The sequence below is a fragment of the Tigriopus californicus genome, chromosome 1 (genome assembly GCF_007210705.1).
Source record: "Tigriopus californicus strain San Diego chromosome 1, Tcal_SD_v2.1, whole genome shotgun sequence".
Taxonomy (NCBI): domain Eukaryota; kingdom Metazoa; phylum Arthropoda; class Copepoda; order Harpacticoida; family Harpacticidae; genus Tigriopus; species Tigriopus californicus.
The window spans coordinates 9,467,898-9,485,821 of NC_081440.1; the positions used below are offsets into that span (position 1 = coordinate 9,467,898).

The 17,924-nt window shown below is 41.7% G+C and overlaps 1 protein-coding gene across 1 annotated transcript; it reads left to right on the forward strand.

Moving 5' to 3' along the window:
• The first annotated feature begins 3,976 nt into the window (after positions 1-3,976).
• LOC131881829 (major facilitator superfamily domain-containing protein 8-like) lies at positions 3,977-11,603 on the forward strand. Its single transcript, XM_059228801.1, has 8 exons — positions 3,977-4,416; positions 8,700-9,187; positions 9,976-10,076; positions 10,150-10,255; positions 10,320-10,454; positions 10,530-10,669; positions 10,743-10,996; positions 11,074-11,603. Exons 1-8 carry the CDS (start codon positions 4,168-4,170, stop codon positions 11,374-11,376), a joined length of 1,776 nt encoding a protein of 591 aa, XP_059084784.1. The 5' UTR covers positions 3,977-4,167; the 3' UTR covers positions 11,377-11,603.
• Positions 11,604-17,924: the final 6,321 nt, after the last annotated feature.

A 17,924-nucleotide genomic window follows, 5' to 3' on the forward strand; every position in this document is an offset into this window, starting at 1 on the left:
TGAACCGAAAATTGGCGACTGCTTTTCTTGCCATAAAAGTGCATTTCATATGGAAGAAAATATCCTTGCGTAATTGATTTTCAAATTATCCAATTCAGCACAAAGTGTCTCCTCCCAATGGCGAATTTGTCCTGACAGAGTTCGCGCAATGGGACCTGTGGGTCACAGTCTTGCCGAATTTTGTTTATGGTTAGAACATTAAGAAATGAAATATCTTGGTTGGCACTATAAGTTTTTCGCTATTTCTGCATGTGGAGAGGGTGAAACACCTCTTGCTTCCGCCACAATGCACTTTCGGGATGAAGCCAGAGACTTGTTCAGTTACAAAGGTGCCATTACTATCCGGTGCTCTGGGGAACATACAAAATCCCACATGGCAATAACGCAATGCTCAATATTCAAAGCGTTTTAATCGATTTAGTGTTAATCCGTTGGCTGTGGCCCTTGAACTCTTGTACCATAGTTATAAAAAGCAGATTAGGGTAACAATCGACAAATCAAGGAAAAAACTTAATAAAGATTATGGGGAGTGTTGGGCGGCTAGCTTGAATCGAAAATTGTTGCCTCTCATTAAAATACAACGTACGCTTACATTACTAGACCATTCTCTGGATTAACAATGGCCGTAAAACTAGGCATAATCACTTAACAACTTACTCTCTTTGAACACTTGTGCGAATTAATCCTTACCTGATGATAGGATCAGTTAATATGAATGCATGCTGTAAATATTGCAGCGTCGTAATAGTAAGGTTGAAGCAATCGTGAACCCAAGAACATCAAGCACAATTCAAAACGTGCAATTTTGAAAGTTTTACAAATATTTTTTACAAAAAAAAAATGGGATCCCGAGGTGATTCTCTCGCGAGATCCCGTGTTTTTCAACGAGTTCACCTGTTTAGGTGGAATAGTTCATAAAGCATTCTCTTTCGGCACTTTTGACATGGCTTTCGATTTGGCGAAGCGAATGAATATCTCACAGGCTACGAAATTGCTCTCGAGGCTTTGATATCCTCAAATACTCGTGACAATGACATGTCCTCCAGTGAAGCATTTTGGTATCAGTAATAATAATTCTTTTGTCTTGGCCAATCCTATCGTTGCTCGACCATTCGTTGTCAGACTTCATATGAGATCAACTTTGTTGTCGAGGATGAGGAATATGGTTTAGTCCAATAGATGGGAATCTTATTCCACAGTGCATGTCCGTCCTTGGTTGGTGAAACGTTCCCATTTGATCCCTTTTTTGGACCGCGAAACGGCCAACTTGAGGCTATGAGAGAGAAATAAGGAAATTTGCCTCCAGCCAAACCCATTTTGAGATTATACGAGCCCAGAAGAAATGAGCGAGGTCTCTAGTAAATATTAGATGAAACGAGGTGACTTCACTGTAGAATACTGCCTTCTCCATGCTCGACTGCGGGGAGGGGGAGGGAAAAGGGGGGAGGGAGGTGCTGCAGCAGCCTTTGCAAAGGAAATGACTTCCCACTTCAACAAATTCATCAAATGGCGCAGGAAGTGCGAAATTGCTCCGACTCACCAAGTCGGAGGGAATTCAGAGGCCATGTTTTGGGATACTCTGGGACCTTGGGAGGAAACGCTCCAGAGGCTCTCAAGGACATTCTTGTTAACAAACACATGCTCCATTTCTTGTTGAACAACAAGATTCGAATCGTGCTGAGTTGATAATACGCGAAAGTGTTGCCTCTACAGATCCACTTGAGACATCAAGTACTGTGCCATCCAATATGTAGAAGTGACATGATCTAGATTAAGCTCTTATGGACTACGTATGTGTATAAGAGTAAGTTCATTTTGTCATGGACTCACAAGTCTCATGGAGCTGGCTTGCATCCACTCAGCAGGATAGCAATCACAAAGATCGAAGATCGACACCAATGATGAAATGATGAGGTCGTTGATCGATTCGGCAACGAAAGAAGCTTATCTGACTCCCGCAAACAGTGCTGGCTTGGCAGACTACCTATACGCGTTGACGAGTGTAGATCATGAGATATATGTACGTACCTACGTAGAATGAAAATGATGTACGTAAGTGCGTGATGTAATAAAAAGGGAAAGCACAATCCTATTAATTAATCTTAGGTTAAAAGGTAATGAACTTCATGTGGAAATGAATTAATGTCTTCAATTAGATCGATTACTCTTCTACCTCCTCGGTAGATGCAAATTGTATGGGGTTCGAACTCTTTCCGGGGAGCCTCGGGCCTTCTTCGACGCGAAATTGAAGACCAAGAGAAAATTAACCCATTGTTATAGGTAAGTGTTGAATAAATTCAAACAAGAGCTGCTGCAATCTTTGATAAGTATTGCGACTAACTTTCGGTCATATCGATGAGTATGTAATCATATAGTTTGAGATAGACAAAAGATTAAAAGACTAAAATGCTCAGAATGATAAAATAGTTGCTTAGAACAAGATATTACACAACGATAACGAAAATTTGTTCATCGTGAGCATTTTTTTTCGTTTTTGCCGACTTTCTTACCGCTGCTGGGATTGGAATCCCAGCAGTACGAGACGGGAAATTTATTCATTTCCCTTAACTTTTATCTTTATATATTATTTGATCGACCAACGAATTAGAGTTAGCTGATCTGGCTAACTCTTGAACAAAAGGTTGATCGGGAATTTTCAATCTTATTATTGAATTGGAGGTAAAAATCGTAAAACTGCCTAAAATGTGTAAATGAAACGACTTTAATGAACAACAAAAGCAACGTAATAGAGCTAATTATACGGTTTTCTGTTAACTGCTGATATGTTTAGAATTATTCGATTTAATTAAGTGGCATACGACCAACTTCTTATGCTGATCTGATGTTTTTTCACAAAACGTCGGAGACAACCGCGATATTGATCAATTTTATTGAGATGGTGGTGCGTTCTTTAGAGGAAATTTTGCTCAGTAGCCATCCTCCAGCGAAAGATGGACTTTGAAAGAGGGCATTCGGCACTTATTATTTGCGTATGGGGCTTTAGGAACAACTGAAGTTTTTCCATGGAGCACGGCAGTAAAATCAAAGACAACATGTCCAGCCAAACAGAATTGTGAATGCATTGAATTTTGACATTTATTTCACTTTACATGCTTGTCTAAGCAAATAGCATTGTGGCACTGAGCCAATTTGATGGTGCATTCGCCAATTAATACCAAACATGTTCATTTTGTTGGGTTTAATAACACAGCTCACTCAAAATCACTCGATTATTGAAAATTCAAAGGGCGGATGGATGGTCTGAGTTGACTGTGATGTTTGTTTTTGTTCTCCCTCCACAAAATGCCCAAAATCAGGGTGCCCGACCTCATTTCTGCTTGAATTTCCTTCACTTGACATGCCCTGCTAAGCTATATACAACCTTAATACCTTACGTCTGAGAGATTTTGAAATTTTTTTGTAAGAGAAAGTAATGCCGTTTGAATTTGCCACTTAAATCATGAACTACTACGCACATCTGAGTAACTCAGTTTAATAAAAACCTGCATGCCAAAAGACATGCAAAATCTCACAATGCTATAAAACATCTCTCAAAATATACAAACATGTCAATTTTACAAAATGTGTTTTGCAGATATCATACGTACGAATGCTTTGATGGATTCTCTAAAACTCGTGAAGAAAATATTTAAAACACGTTGTTGATTTGAGCTTTTCGTGAAGATTTTACTAAATCCCCCCCCCCGAAAAAAAAAATACGCGTAAGTGTACTCGTTACTTCTTTAAAGATAGGTTTTTGAAACCTACAAACCTACAGCTTTGAATGATTATCAATTTGTAAGTCATTGGTCTGAGTAAAACAATATAATCGAATTTATTCCTAGTAGAACAAAATGTTAATTGTGTTGAGGCAAATCTCTCGGAACTTTATTCAGCTTTTTAATCACCATGGGACTGGCTGTGTTACTGGACGGAGTGCCTTAAGCGGGCGTCATTTGCTGTATTGTTCAGTAGACGATAGGCGTAGGCATCCGCAAGCAGTCACGAGTGATTATTTCATAGGGTCTGATAAATTGAAGCGAACTCCTCAACGCAGGCTCTTTAATTGTCCAATGCTTAGTGAACTGTGAGCAGTGCTTTCTTCTCAAATCTTGTTGCTCATCTGATTTATTGGCTGGATTGCCGCGATCAGTGGTCTATTTCCAAATGACGAGGAACAACTCCATCTCGGATCCAAGTGACAAAATAAAGAAAGGCCTAGACATTCCCTTGGAGGATGGTGGGGATAAGGGCGACGATGTGAAAGGGGGTGAATTCCTCTCCGGTCAACAGAGGGAAACCAAGTCTCAACGAAGAGCTCGCATTCTATCCATCTATATCGTTCACATTGGCATGTTCATTTTCTCACTGGGATTTTCAATTGTTCTGACTGGTGTTTATCCTTACATGAAACAGGTAGGTCAGCTTGCGTTGCTGATACTGTAGAATAGGCCAGCATTTACTTTTTCATTGTCTTGAATTGAAGGATTCTTTCACTTTGTAGACTTAGGTAAATCTGCCAGAACGTGATGTCCTCTTTCCACCCAGCTGATCAGGTTCTGCAGCCGAGTTTTATGGTGAAAGGCTTTCAAATCGTGAGGGGTTAAATTCAAGGAACCACTGGGTTGGTTGAACTATTTTCTATGCCATACATATGCACGATGGTACCTTGGAGTGCAAAGTTGCTCCCAAGTTTTAATGCAATCGTGAGAAATGGCTGCTTCACTCTCAGACCCACCATAGTAGTGGCTCTAATTTTGACCCAATTGCGAATTCCAAAGTTGAACTGACAATAGACCTCGAAAAAAAGGCCATAGACATAATGAAAACCTGTCGCATTGCCAATTTCAATGATTTTTCCCCTCGAAAGCCTCCTGACTAAAGAGGATATAAAATGATCATGCTAATAATTGACAACGTTTCATCCCAATTGCGACCTTCCAGTTCTACTGATGTGGGTCGGGCAGAATGAGCGATTTTCTTTAACAAATTGTAGTCTGTTCTCTTCAGCTGAAAGAATAAGTTTTAACAAAGGTGAGATAACGACTGAATTGTTCCAGGCTGCCAAGAACAGGATATAAAAAACTATAGCCAATTAATTTTGCAAAAGGAACGCATCACATGTGATCGTTTTATAGCATTTTTCTTTTATTTGCCCCATGTTTTCTCGTAGAAGAGTATCTACGGTACATTATAGGCTATACCGACACTTTTATGAGATCAATAATGCTTTTTGCACAATACTTCCTTCATAAGAGAGCCAAGGGCAACATAAATTGTGAAACAATGGAGTGAGTGATGCGATAAAAAAACCAATAACTTTGATCATTACATAACTTAAGCCATGATCACGAATCCTCTTACTGCCTTCCCTCTTACTTTTGAACACCAGAATATGTCGGTCATTGAACGGCGTGTCAATGCCCTGCCAGATCCTTTAAGAATGCACTCGATCGGTTCAGTCAAACTGAATCAGTCTTACCACCAAACTGACGAGTCCCAGAAATATGAACTCTTATATAGAGGACTGGGTTATTGAGAGTTATACTCGGGTGGATGGGTTCGAACCCAGGTTTTCCGACGCCTCGAATTGCGAGCACCAAAACCCAGAATGACCTCAAAAATCACCAACCGAAAGAAAATGAAATTGCAAAAGAAGTTGTATGACTAATCTGATGAAATACTGATCTCAAAAATGCAATTGAATATCCAATGAGACGGATTTCTCGCAATGCATAACAGATTTCGTTATCATGAACCAGCATCAACAACTTGATGTTTCATTAATACGCGAAGTAAAAGGCCGTAATCAGTGTCCAAACAAAGTACTTACCAATTTTGGTTGATATTACGTTGAATTCATTATATTGGGCGTCAAAGCATCTATTTTCTCTTCAATTTAGGCGTTTTCTTGAATGAAACATTAAGTGATATGAAGCAGTTGATAAGATAAAAAAGAGATTGACTCAACTAATATTTGTAAAAAAGGACATACCGACTATGCATGAGCTGAAAGTCAATATGGCCGAAATGGTCATCTGAAATTATAGCAATGCATCTTTTATGTCCACGTCAAAACCGAGTTTCGTCATTGCTACTAATGTTCGGAGGAATTTCTACCTATCAATATTGTTCAGTAAAAAAACAAACGTCATGGAATAATTCTTATTGGGCATTTTTTAACGACGATGATATGTTACAGGATTTTTAAAGTTTCAAGGTTGCATTGGTAACAGAACAGTGGTTCATGGTTTAGAGGAAACACCATTTACAAAAAAACACAAATGCCATTTCAATCGGTTTGAAATTTTTCTGGTTCCTGTCTGTTCAGTCATTAGTGTATTGTCAGGTGGGAAGAGAAAAAAAACGTTAAAAAAAGGAATATCACTTCGTTTTGCATCTAAACTACCATTCAGGTTCGAATCATACAAGTGATTTTCACAAATCTTTCCCCTTTTGCTCACAGCACTGATATCGAGATAATCTCGCAAGGTTATTTTCCGTGTTTGTCCAACCTTTGCAAGTACTGTACAGAGAAATCCAAATATAGAAGCTTCCAAGAAATCCCCCAAAACGTTTTTATATCCGGATTGTTCCACCCAAATGTTACAAAGAAACAACCAAGTCAACGTCTAATTCAAGAACCAGTCAACATTTCGGGCACGGGTACCTCATGTACGTCTACATTTACTTTCAACACTTTAAATCGGAAATTTTAGAGGAGCTACGCAGGCAAAGACAAAAAGCGAGCTTACTCCCCAAATGATCCAACGATCGAGTGAAAAAATAAGATTCAAATCGATTATTTATCTGAATTCGAATCCGACTTTCATTCAAAACTTTTTAATCAATCCCATGCGATTCTGAAATTTAAAACATTTATTCAATCTGACCTGAATGCTAATCAGATTTGCTTAATTTGAAACGTTTTGCTCAATCTGTATGAAATTCTAGCATATGCCTTTTTGATGGCAAATTCATAAACATCCCTCTCATTTGCATCTGCCAGTTACTTTTTCCTTGTTAAAAGATATGGCTGGGCAGTGATGATGTGGCGATGATTGATGCAATGGTTTAGATTGAAAGAAATTATTGTTTTGTAGTTTCTTGGCACATGCAATCGCTAGTTTCCTTTGTTTGGCAAAATGGAATCAGCTTTTGAGTCTTTCATGATAATCTTGGATCTTCAAAATTACTCCATAAGTTAAAATGGAACGAAACATTTGTGAACCCTTTTCCTCAGAGTGCAAGTATTTTGATCGGGAAACTATATATTTGAAGGTTTCGAAATGGCTCTATGATTTGCTGGTGTCCAAAAATATATTCGGATCTATTCGAATCAGAAGTCGACTTCACAGTCCGGTGGGAACCGGACAAAGGCGCTTGATCTGTAAAATAGTCACTTTTTCAACAATAGGTGCCTTCACATTCTTCCAAATCAAGGTCAAAATGTAGTTAAATATGTCTTTTTACACGGTTACAAGAGATAAATCAAGCAAGAGGTAATCAAGACTATCTCTGAGCTATATGATGACAATCGCAAAATGCCAAAGCATGTAATCTTAAGCTTGGAAGGCCAATAAATGGTCAATGCGTGTGCTAGAAATTGACCCTAATACTTGATATCTTGCCCTTAGTCCAAGATCAACAGAAAACACAATCTCACGCATTTCATTTAATAAACAACTTAGGCCCCCCTCAATCCTCATCAAAATGGGATATATCTTTTGTCTAGTGCATTTGCTTGCTGAACATCATTGGTCATCCTGTGAGTCAACCAATACCCTATTTTAACTGACATTTAAGAATGAACTATATTTATGACAATCTCTTTTGGTTCATTGATTATTAGTGAAACAATATGTTTGCCATTTGAGATTTCATTTATCTTAAGTCGGATACTAATATTTGCAATATCTTAATTCAAAATAATCTAAGCATTATGATTAACTATGTATTAAGTTAGAGGATTTCTTATGCCACTTTTGTCCACATTATTCAGCATCATCTGGGTTCACTTTTTCTTAAATCTCACTTACATTAGACTTTGGTTAGACCAGAACATGGCATATCTTGGGGAATTTGGCATGAAACAATACCAAAGAATCACCTTGATGGGGATTCAAACGGGTATGAATTTTTCACCAAAATGAAATCAAGCATTTGGCGTTCGCAAAACTTCTTAAAGTACTTGTATGTTACAAGGGCAAAGTTTGTGGAAGAGGATAAGTTCCTAACGTTGTGATTGGCCATTAAATTGGCCTTCCACCCATGAGATTCCAAGTTGTGAGATTTTGAGATGATCACCATTGAGATGGTCTCAAAAATAGTCTTGAGTATATCTCGCTTCGTATATCTCTTGTGAACGTGTGAAAAGTTCTATTAAGCTGCATTTTGGCCTCGATTAGGAAGAATGTGAAGGCATCCACTGTTGAAAAGGTGAATATTTTACTCTCTCGCAATTCAAAATAAATGCTCACGAAACCACGTGGGGTATCTCATTGAAGTGGAAACGGATTTGGATCGAATCGAACCGAATGTGCAACCCTAATTACGACCCGTACTAACTATCGAAATTTTACGTTTCCAGATACTAGCATTTTCAACTAAACTTCGTTCATTCTGCTCACAAGCGGCTCCCGTGTTTATATCTGCGTAGTATAAGTGTTAAGTGTTAATGCTTTGCTCTTTCGTTCCAGTTGCTTCCAAATTTTGGCTCTGATGATCGCAATGAGGGAGAAGATGATCCCTTGCTGGCAGTGTATGGCTTGGTGGTGGCCATAAACCCTTTGGGACAGATGATATTCTCGCCGATTTTGGGCTGGGTGGCCAATAAGATGGGCGGTTCAATTCGTTTGATTTGTTTGTTTTGTAGTGCTCTGTACTGCATCGGGAACGTGGTCTACTCGATTCTGTCTGTGTTCCCCGAGAGCTCGCGTTACCCAATCCTCATGGTGGCTCGGTTCCTAATCGGCGTGTCCTCGGCCAATGCCGCTCCCATGCGCTCCTACGTGGCCTCCGCCACATACCAAAGTGAACGTACGGCCCAATTGTCCATCTTGGCCTCATTTCAAAGTCTGGGTTTCGTGATTGGCCCCGCATTTCAAGCTGCCCTCACTCCTGTGCAATGCTCTGACCTAATCGATCAAGATACATGGTTTGCTTTGGATATGTACACGCTCTCCGGGTATGCAAGGGCACACTTATGTTTATCACTTTTGAAATGTAGTTTGTTGCACGAAAAACAATGGCAAAAACATCTATGAAAAAGAAGAACAATGTCAGGTTTAGAGAGACTTGCAGTGCAAGGAGATCTACAAAAGTGATGGTTTTTGAACCGGGAAATCAGCTATTTAGCTTGAAGAACCTCTGTTATGGCTCACAATTCGAACGAAAAAGGGTACAAATATAAAGACCCACGATCAGGAGGGAGTTTTATGGCAGACCTGGTTACGAGACCTAGAAAGGCAGGGTCACGTTTTGCCACTCAATTAAGTGGTTTTGATTTTGCTTGTGTTCCCTCATTTGCTCGTGAATCGTGATGGAAGCACAAATCGAGGACCTAAAAGCTAAAAAGTTGACATTCCGGTTCGTAACACATTACTCATCTATTGTAGATCCATAACGTGGATCCATCGAAATTCACCTTGTACAATTGAGAAAACTATAATTGCAAATCAAAGGTGTTTTTCCCGATTTCATGTACTAGACTGTACTATTGTTCATGTAACTTGAGCACCTTTTAAAAAAAAGAATGGCTTTTTAAAAAGATGATCTCGAACTTAAATTACGAGAAAGAATTGGATTGTCGTGAATTTTTAAAACCTCAACTTAGAAAGAAAGACAAACAAAGATGTATTTCTTTCAGTATTTCTTACTGCCGTTGCCGCATCAAGACGAGCGACTTTCTAACGAATATTAGAATATATATATCACATTTCCCATGCAAATAACCATAAACTACCTTTTCTTTAGTTGGTTAAGCGCCGTGTTGGGTCTGATTTCTTTCGTTTTATTTTTACCTGGAATCTTTAAGGAGTTTGACGTAGCCGAGGCTGAAGCAGAAGAAGGTCGACGTAAGTTGAGTAGATTGAATAGAAAAAGACACGCCCCATTGGTAAAGCTTCAATAATGGTCTCGCTTTTTCAGGACTGGATCCCTCCAACAACAACCTTAGTCCCCCGGATATGGTAGTCACCATTTCGTGCATTTTTAACTTCTTTATCTACTTGATTAATTTTGTTATCTTGGAGACGTAAGCAAAGCACAAGTAGTTTGTGATGGTTCCAAAATCGACCCGGTTTTCTTTACATGTGTAGCTTGGGAACCCCTCTCTGCATTGATCAATTCGGTTGGACAGAATCAGAAGCCATCCTTTATTTAGGCATAGCCATGTCTGTAGGAGGCATCATTAGCGTCATATGCTTTGCAACCGTTGGGCCGCTTTCCAAACGGTGAGGATTGTCCCAAAAACCTACTGAACTCATCTGGGCAGCGGTTTCAACACCTTCTTAAATCATTACCGATAGGTTCGATGAGAGGAAGATGATTATCTTTATTGGTCTCATACCCATGATCATTGCTCGCCTGATTATGATGCCATTCCCTGGGCTGCCTCCTCCACGGAGCCCGGAAACTTTCAATAGAAGCAGCCCATTCAGCTCATACAGTAAGGCAAACTTTGATGGAAATGGAAAGTGAAGTTGATTTGACCCCAAAATATCATGTATTATGATTTACAGTGTATTCAGACGAGATGAGTACCGATGATTGGTCTTACTGGAATAGAATCGGCCCTCAAATGTTCAATGGACGTGCAAAAGTTCCTTGCGAGTCCGAATCGTCGGATTCCTGTCCATATGATTGGTGCACCAAAATTCCTGGTTTGAATATTGTCCAATTTTTTGTTGGATTTCTCATTGCTTTTGGAGGATATCCGTATTGCACAGCGTTGTGTCAATCAATATTCAGTAAAGCTCTTGGTCCACGACCACAGGTAGGCATTTGATCGAAGGGATGTCGATTTTTTCCGAGAAAAGACCAAACACTGCATTTCAATATATTTTGCTGCAGGGATTGTGGATGGGAGCCTTAACTGCTGGAGGATCGTTAGCTCGAGTTTTGGGACCAATCTTTGTCACTTTTGTCTACCAAAGTCTCGGAACGTATGCAACAATGGGAATTGTCACGGGTTCAATGGTTCTGAGCTTGATCATTACTCTGCTAACTTACAAGAGATTGGTGCCATTTAAGAATAGACAGCCAAAGGTGGATGAAAAGCATGTCTTCAAGGAGAACCTTGAGCGAGAGGAAACGGATCAGAAGCTACATCTAGAAATGCAGAAATCTATGAATGGAGATACTACTCATTTATGATAAATTACCTGCTTTCAACATGTCACTAAAGAAGCATTCATAGTTCACGAAATTGAAAAAACGTACTTGTCCCTTTTCAAGTCCACAAGTTATAAGTCCTGACCATAAAGAACCAGCAAAAAAGAGAAGAAAAAAAAAAACTTATCACAATTGTATTTAGTCTTGGCACAGGATGAATTTTGCATTGAATCAAAAAGAACTCCTGAGCAATTCAGGTTACAGCCATATCAGTAAGGACAATATCATTGTTTAATGCGCATTATTCATTTTGGAGAAGGTCGTGCTGTCGTTGATGAAGCATATCCATAATCATTAGATCCTTAACTACGATTTTGAAACGCTTGTGGTCGAAATTATTTAAATCTGAAATTAATCCAGCCCTAATCAACACAATAATGGGCTGATCATGAGTAACTTCGGAGGACTTGCAAGACATTGAATGGCTCCCATCAACATTGGCCAGCCGGGACGGAACACATTTCTAATGTATGATCATTGATGGCATCATCTGGTTTACCACTGGTCTGGTCAATGACATTCCTCGTAAAATCTAGAGTCATAGTAGTCACATCCGGACTGATAGTTGAAGTGATTGGCAAAAACTTGGGGAAGCATGGCTGAACATTGCTGTTGTTTCTGGCAATTCAGTAATATCAGTCATTTCCATGACAGTAGGGGACACAGTTGTAAGGTCAATATCAGATTGCAGGATTTCAGTCCTTTTTTAGACCAGGAAGAGACACAGTGGCAATTTCTTCACCAATAATAATGGTCTCATCAGTTGCTGAAGAGATCTCTCCCTCAGTGACAATCTTCTTTATTCAGGCACCTTGGTTGTAGACACCTGCTCAGTGATCATAGACAGAGTAGTGCTACTTGCAGTTGATGTATCCATGATGCCCTCAGTTGTTGAATCAGTGGACTCAATTGTGGTGGTCTTGTTTTCAGGGTCAAGGGCAGAGTAAACATCAACAGTGGGTCTTGATGTGGTGGTTTCACTATCTATGGTAGTCGTGTCCAACTCAAATGGGGTTGTGGAGTCAAGTTCAGTTGAGCTTTCAGTAGCATCAGTAGCTGAGGAAGTCTCTCCCTCAGTGACAATTCTTGCTTCAGGCACCTTGGTTGTAGACACCTGCTCAGTGGTCATAGACAGAGTAGTGCTACTTGCAGTTGATGTGTCCATGATGCCCTCAGTTGTTGAATCAGTGGACTCAATTGTGGTGGTCTTGTTTTCAGGGTCAAGGGCAGAGTAAACATCAACAGTGGGTCTTGATGTGGTGGTATCACTATCCATGGTAGTCGTGTCCAACTCAAATGGGGTTGTGGAGTCAAGTTCATTGAGCTCTCAGTAGCATCAGTAGCTGAAGAGTCTCTCCCTCAGTGACAATTCTTGCTTCAGGCACTTGGTTGTAGACACCTGCTCAGTGGTCATAGACAGAGTAGTGCTACTTGCAGTTGATGTGTCCATGATGCCTCAGTTGTTGAAATCAGTGGACTCAATTGTGGTGGTCTTGTTTTTCAGGGTCAAGGGCAGAGTAAACATCAACAGTGGGTCTTGATGTGGTGGTATCACTATCCATGGTAGTCATGTCCAACTCAAATGGGGTTGTGGAGTCAAGTTCAGTTGAGCTTTCAGTCGCATCAGTAGCTGAGATCATGTCTGCTACGTCCTGACTATGCATTACTATCTACTCATGCTTCTAGTGCATCTGCTTAGGCACTTGTTGAGACACCTGCTCAGTGTCATAGACAGAGTAGTGCTACTTGCAGTTGATGTGTCCATGATGCCCTCAGTTGTTGAATCAGTGGACTCAATTGTGGTGGTCTTGTTTTCAGGGTCAAGGGCAGAGTAAACATCAACAGTGGGTTCTTGATGTGGTGGTATCACTATCCATGGTAGTCGTGTCCAACTCAAATGGGGTTGTGGAGTCAAGTTCAGTTGAGCTCTCAGTCGCATCAGTAGCTGAAGAAGTCCTCTCCTCAGTGACAATTCTTGCTTCAGGCACCTTGGTTGTAGACACCTGCTCAGTGGTCATAGACAGAGTAGTGCTACTTGCAGTTGATGTGTCCATGATGCCCTCAGTTGTTGAATCAGTGGACTCAATTGTGGTGGTCTTGTTTTCAGGGTCAAGGCAGAGTAAAACATCAACAGTGGGTCTTGATGTGGTGGTATCACTATCCATGGTAGTCGTGTCCAACTCAAATGGGGTTGTGGAGTCAAGTTCAGTTGAGCTCTCAGTCGCATCAGTAGCTGAAGAAGTCTCTCCCTCAGTGACAATTCTTGCTTCAGGCACCTTGGTTGTAGACACCTGCTCAGTGGTCATAGACAGAGTAGTGCTACTTGCAGTTGATGTGTCCATGATGCCCTCAGTTGTTGAATCAGTGGACTCAATTGTGGTGGTCTTGTTTTCAGGGTCAAGGGCAGAGTAAAACATCAACAGTGGGTCTTGATGTGGTGGTTATCACTATCTATGGTAGTCGTGTCCAACTCAAATGGGGTGTGGAGTCAAGTTCAGTTGAGCTTTCAGTAGCATCAGTAGCTGAGGAAGTCTCTCCCTCAGTGACAATTCTTGCTTCAGGCACCTTGGTTGTAGACACCTGCTCAGTGGTCATAGACAGAGTAGTGCTACTTGCAGTTGATGTGTCCATGATGCCCTCAGTTGTTGAATCAGTGGACTCAATTGTGGTGGTCTTGTTTTCAGGGTCAAGGGCAGAGTAAACATCAACAGTGGGTCTTGATGTGGTGGTATCACTATCTATGGTAGTCGTGTCCAACTCAAATGGGGTTTTGGAGTCAAGTTCAGTTGAGCTCTCAGTAGCATCAGTAGCTGAGGAAGTCTCTCCCTCAGTGACAATTCTTGCTTCAGGCACCTTGGTTGTAGACACCTGCTCAGTGGGTCATAGACAGAGTAGTGCTACTTGCAGTTGATGTGTCCATGTAGCCCTCAGTTGTTGAATCAGTGGACTCAATTGTGGTGGTCTTGTTTTCAGGGTCAAGGGCAGAGTAAACATCAACAGTGGGTCTTGATGTGGTGGTATCACTATCCATGGTAGTCGTGTCCAACTCAAATGGGGTTGTGGAGTCAAGTTCAGTTGAGCTCTCAGTCGCATCAGTAGCTGAAGAAGTCTCTCCCTCAGTGACAATTCTTGCTTCAGGCACCTTGGTTGTAGACCACCTGCTCAGTGGTCATAGACAGAGTAGTGCTACTTGCAGTTGATGTGTCCATGATGCCCTCAGTGTGTTGAATCAGTGGACTCAATTGTGGTGGTCTTGTTTTCAGGGTCAAGGGCAGAGTAAACATCAACAGTGGGTCTTGATGTGGTGGTATCACTATCCATGGTAGTCGTGTCCAACTCAAATGGGGTTGTGGAGTCAAGTTCAGTTGAGCTCTCAGTCGCATCAGTAGCTGAGAAGTCTCTCCCTCAGTGACAATTCTTGCTTCAGGCACCTTGGTTGTAGACACCTGCTCAGTGGTCATAGACAGAGTAGTGCTACTTGCAGTTGATGTGTCCATGATGCCCTCAGTTGTTGAATCAGTGGACTCAATTGTGGTGGTCTTGTTTTCAGGGTCAAGGGCAGAGTAAACATCAACAGTGGGTCTTGATGTGGTGGTATCACTATCTATGGTAGTCGTGTCCAACTCAAATGGGGTTGTGGAGTCAAGTTCAGTTGAGCTTTCAGTAAGCATCAGTAGCTGAGGAAGTCTCTCCCTCAGTGACAATTCTTGCTTCAGGCACCTTGGTTGAAGACACCTGCTCAGTGGTCGATAGACAGAGTAGTGCTACTTGCAGTTGATGTGTCCATGATGCCCTCAGTTGTTGAATCATGGACTCAATTGTGGTGGTCTTGTTTTTCAGGGTCAAGGGCAGAGTAAACATCAACAGTGGGTCTTGATGTGGTGGGTATCACTATCTATGGTAGTCGTGTCCAACTCAAATGGGTTGTGGAGTCAAGTTCAGTTGAGCTTTCCAGTAGCCATCAGTAGCTGAGGAAGTCTCTCCCTCAGTGACAATTCTTGCTTCAGGCACCTTGGTTGTAGACACCTGCTCAGTGGTCATAGACAGAGTAGTGATGCCTTGCAGTTGATGTGTCCATGATGCCCTCAGTTGTTGAATCAGTGGACTCAATTGTGGTGGTCTTGTTTTCAGGGTCAAGGGCAGAGTAAAACATCAACAGTGGGTCTTGATGTGGTGGTATCACTATCTATGGTAGTCGTGTCCAACTCAAATGGGGTTGTGGAGTCAAGTTCAGTTGAGCTCTCAGTAGCATCAGTAGCTGAGGAAGTCCTCCCCTCAGTGACAATTCTTGCTTCAGGCACCTTGGTTGTTAGACACCTGCTCAGTGGTCATAGACAGAGTAGTGCTACTTGCAGTTGATGTGTCCATGATGCCCTCAGTTGTTGAATCAGTGGACTCAATTGTGGTGGTCTTGTTTTCAGGGTCAAGGGCAGAAGTAAACATCAACAGTGGGTCTTGATGTGTGGTATCACTATCCATGGTAGTCGTGTCCAACTCAAATGGGGTTGTGGAGTCAAGTTCAGTTGAGCTCTCAGTAGCATCAGTAGCTGAGGAAGTCCTCTTCCCTCAGTGACAATTCTTGCTTCAGGCACCTTGGTTTAGACACCTGCTCCGTGGTCATAGACAGAGTAGTGGCTACTTGCAGTTGATGTGTCCATGATGCCCCAGTTGTTGAATCATGGACTCATTTGGGTGGTCTTGTTTCAAGGGTCAAGGGCAGAGTAAACATCAACAATGGGTCTTGATGTGGTGGTATCACTATCTATGGTAGTCGGTGTCCAACTCAAAATGGGTTTGTGGAGTCAAGTTCAGTTGAGCTTTCAGTAGCATCAGTAGCTGAGGAAGTCTCTCCTCAGTGACAATTCTTGCTTCAGGCACCTTGGTTGTAGACACCTGCTCAGTGGTCATAGACAGAGTAGTGCTACTTGCAGTTGATGTGTCCAATGCCCTCAGTTGTTGAATCAGTGGACTCAATTGTGGTGGTCTTTGTTTTCAGGGTCAAGGGCAGAGTAAACAATCAACAGTGGGGTCTTGATGTGGTGGTTTCACTATCTATGGTAGTCGTGTCCAACTCAAATGGGGTTGTGGAGTCAAGTTCAGTTGAGCTTTCAGTAGCATCAGTAGCTGAGGAAGTCTCTCCCCTCAGTGACAATTCTTGCTTCAGGCACCTTGGTTGTAGACACCTGCTCAGTGGTCATAGACAGAGTAGTGATGCTTGCAGTTGATGTGTCAAATGCCCTCAGTTGTTGAATCAGTGACTCAATTGTGGTGGTCTTGTTTTCAGGGTCAAGGGCAGAGTAAACATCAACAGTGGGTCTTGATGTGGTGGTATCACTATCTATGGTAGTCGTGTCCAACTCAAATGGGGTTGTGGAGTCAAGTTCCAGTTGAGCTTTCAGTAGGCATCAGTAGCTGAGGAAGTCTCTCCCTCAGTGACAAATTCTTGCTTCAGGCACCTGGTTGTAGACACCTGCTCCGTGGTCATAGACAAGAGTAGTGCTACTTGCAGTTGATTGTGTCCATGATGCCTCCAGTTGTTGAATCAGTGGACTCAATTGTGGTGGTCTTGTTTTTCAGGGTCAAGGGCAGAGTAAACATCAACAGTGGGTCTTGATGTGGTGGTGTTCACTATCTATGGTAAGTCGTGTCCAACTCAAAATGGGGTTGTGGAGTCAAGTTCAGTTGAGCTTTCAGTAGCATCAGTAAGTTGAGGAAGTCTCTCCCTCAGTGACAATTCTTGCTTCAGGCACCTTGGTTGTAGACACCTGCTCAAGGGTCATAGACAGAGTAGTGCTACTTGCAGTTGATGTGTCCATGAATGCCCTCAGTTGTTGAATCAGTGGACTCAATTGTGGTGGGTCCTTTGTTTTTCAGGGTCAAGGGCAGAGTAAACACAACAGTGGGTCTTGATGTGGTGGTATCACTATCTATGGTAGTCGTGTCCAACTCAAATGGGGTTGTGGAGTCAAGTTCAGTTGAGCTTTCAGTAGCATCATAGTTGAGGAAGTCTCTCCCTCAGTGACAATTCTTGCTTCAGGCACCTTGGTTGTAGACACCTGCTCAGTGGGTCATAGACGAGTAGTGCTACTTGCAGTTGATGTTTCCAATGATGCCCTCAGTTGTTGATCGTGGACTTCAATTGTGGTGTCTTGTTTTCAGGGTCAAGGGCAGAGTAAACAATCAACAGTGGGTTCATTGGATGTGGTGGATCACTATCTATGGTAGTCGTGTCCAATCAAATGGGTTGTGGAGTTCAAGTTCAGTTGAGCTTCAGTAGCATCAGTAGCTGAGGAAGTCTCTCCCTCATGACAATTCTGCTTCAGGCACCTTGGTTGTAGACACCTGCTCAGTGGTCATAGACAAGAGTAGTAGCTACTGCAGTTTTGATGTGTCCATGATGCCCTCAGTTGTTGAATCAGTGGACTCAATTGTGGTGTTCTTGTTTTCAGGGTCAAGGCAGAGTAAACATCAACAGTGGGTCTTGATGTGGTGGTATCAACTATTCCATGTAGTCGGGTCAACTTCAAATG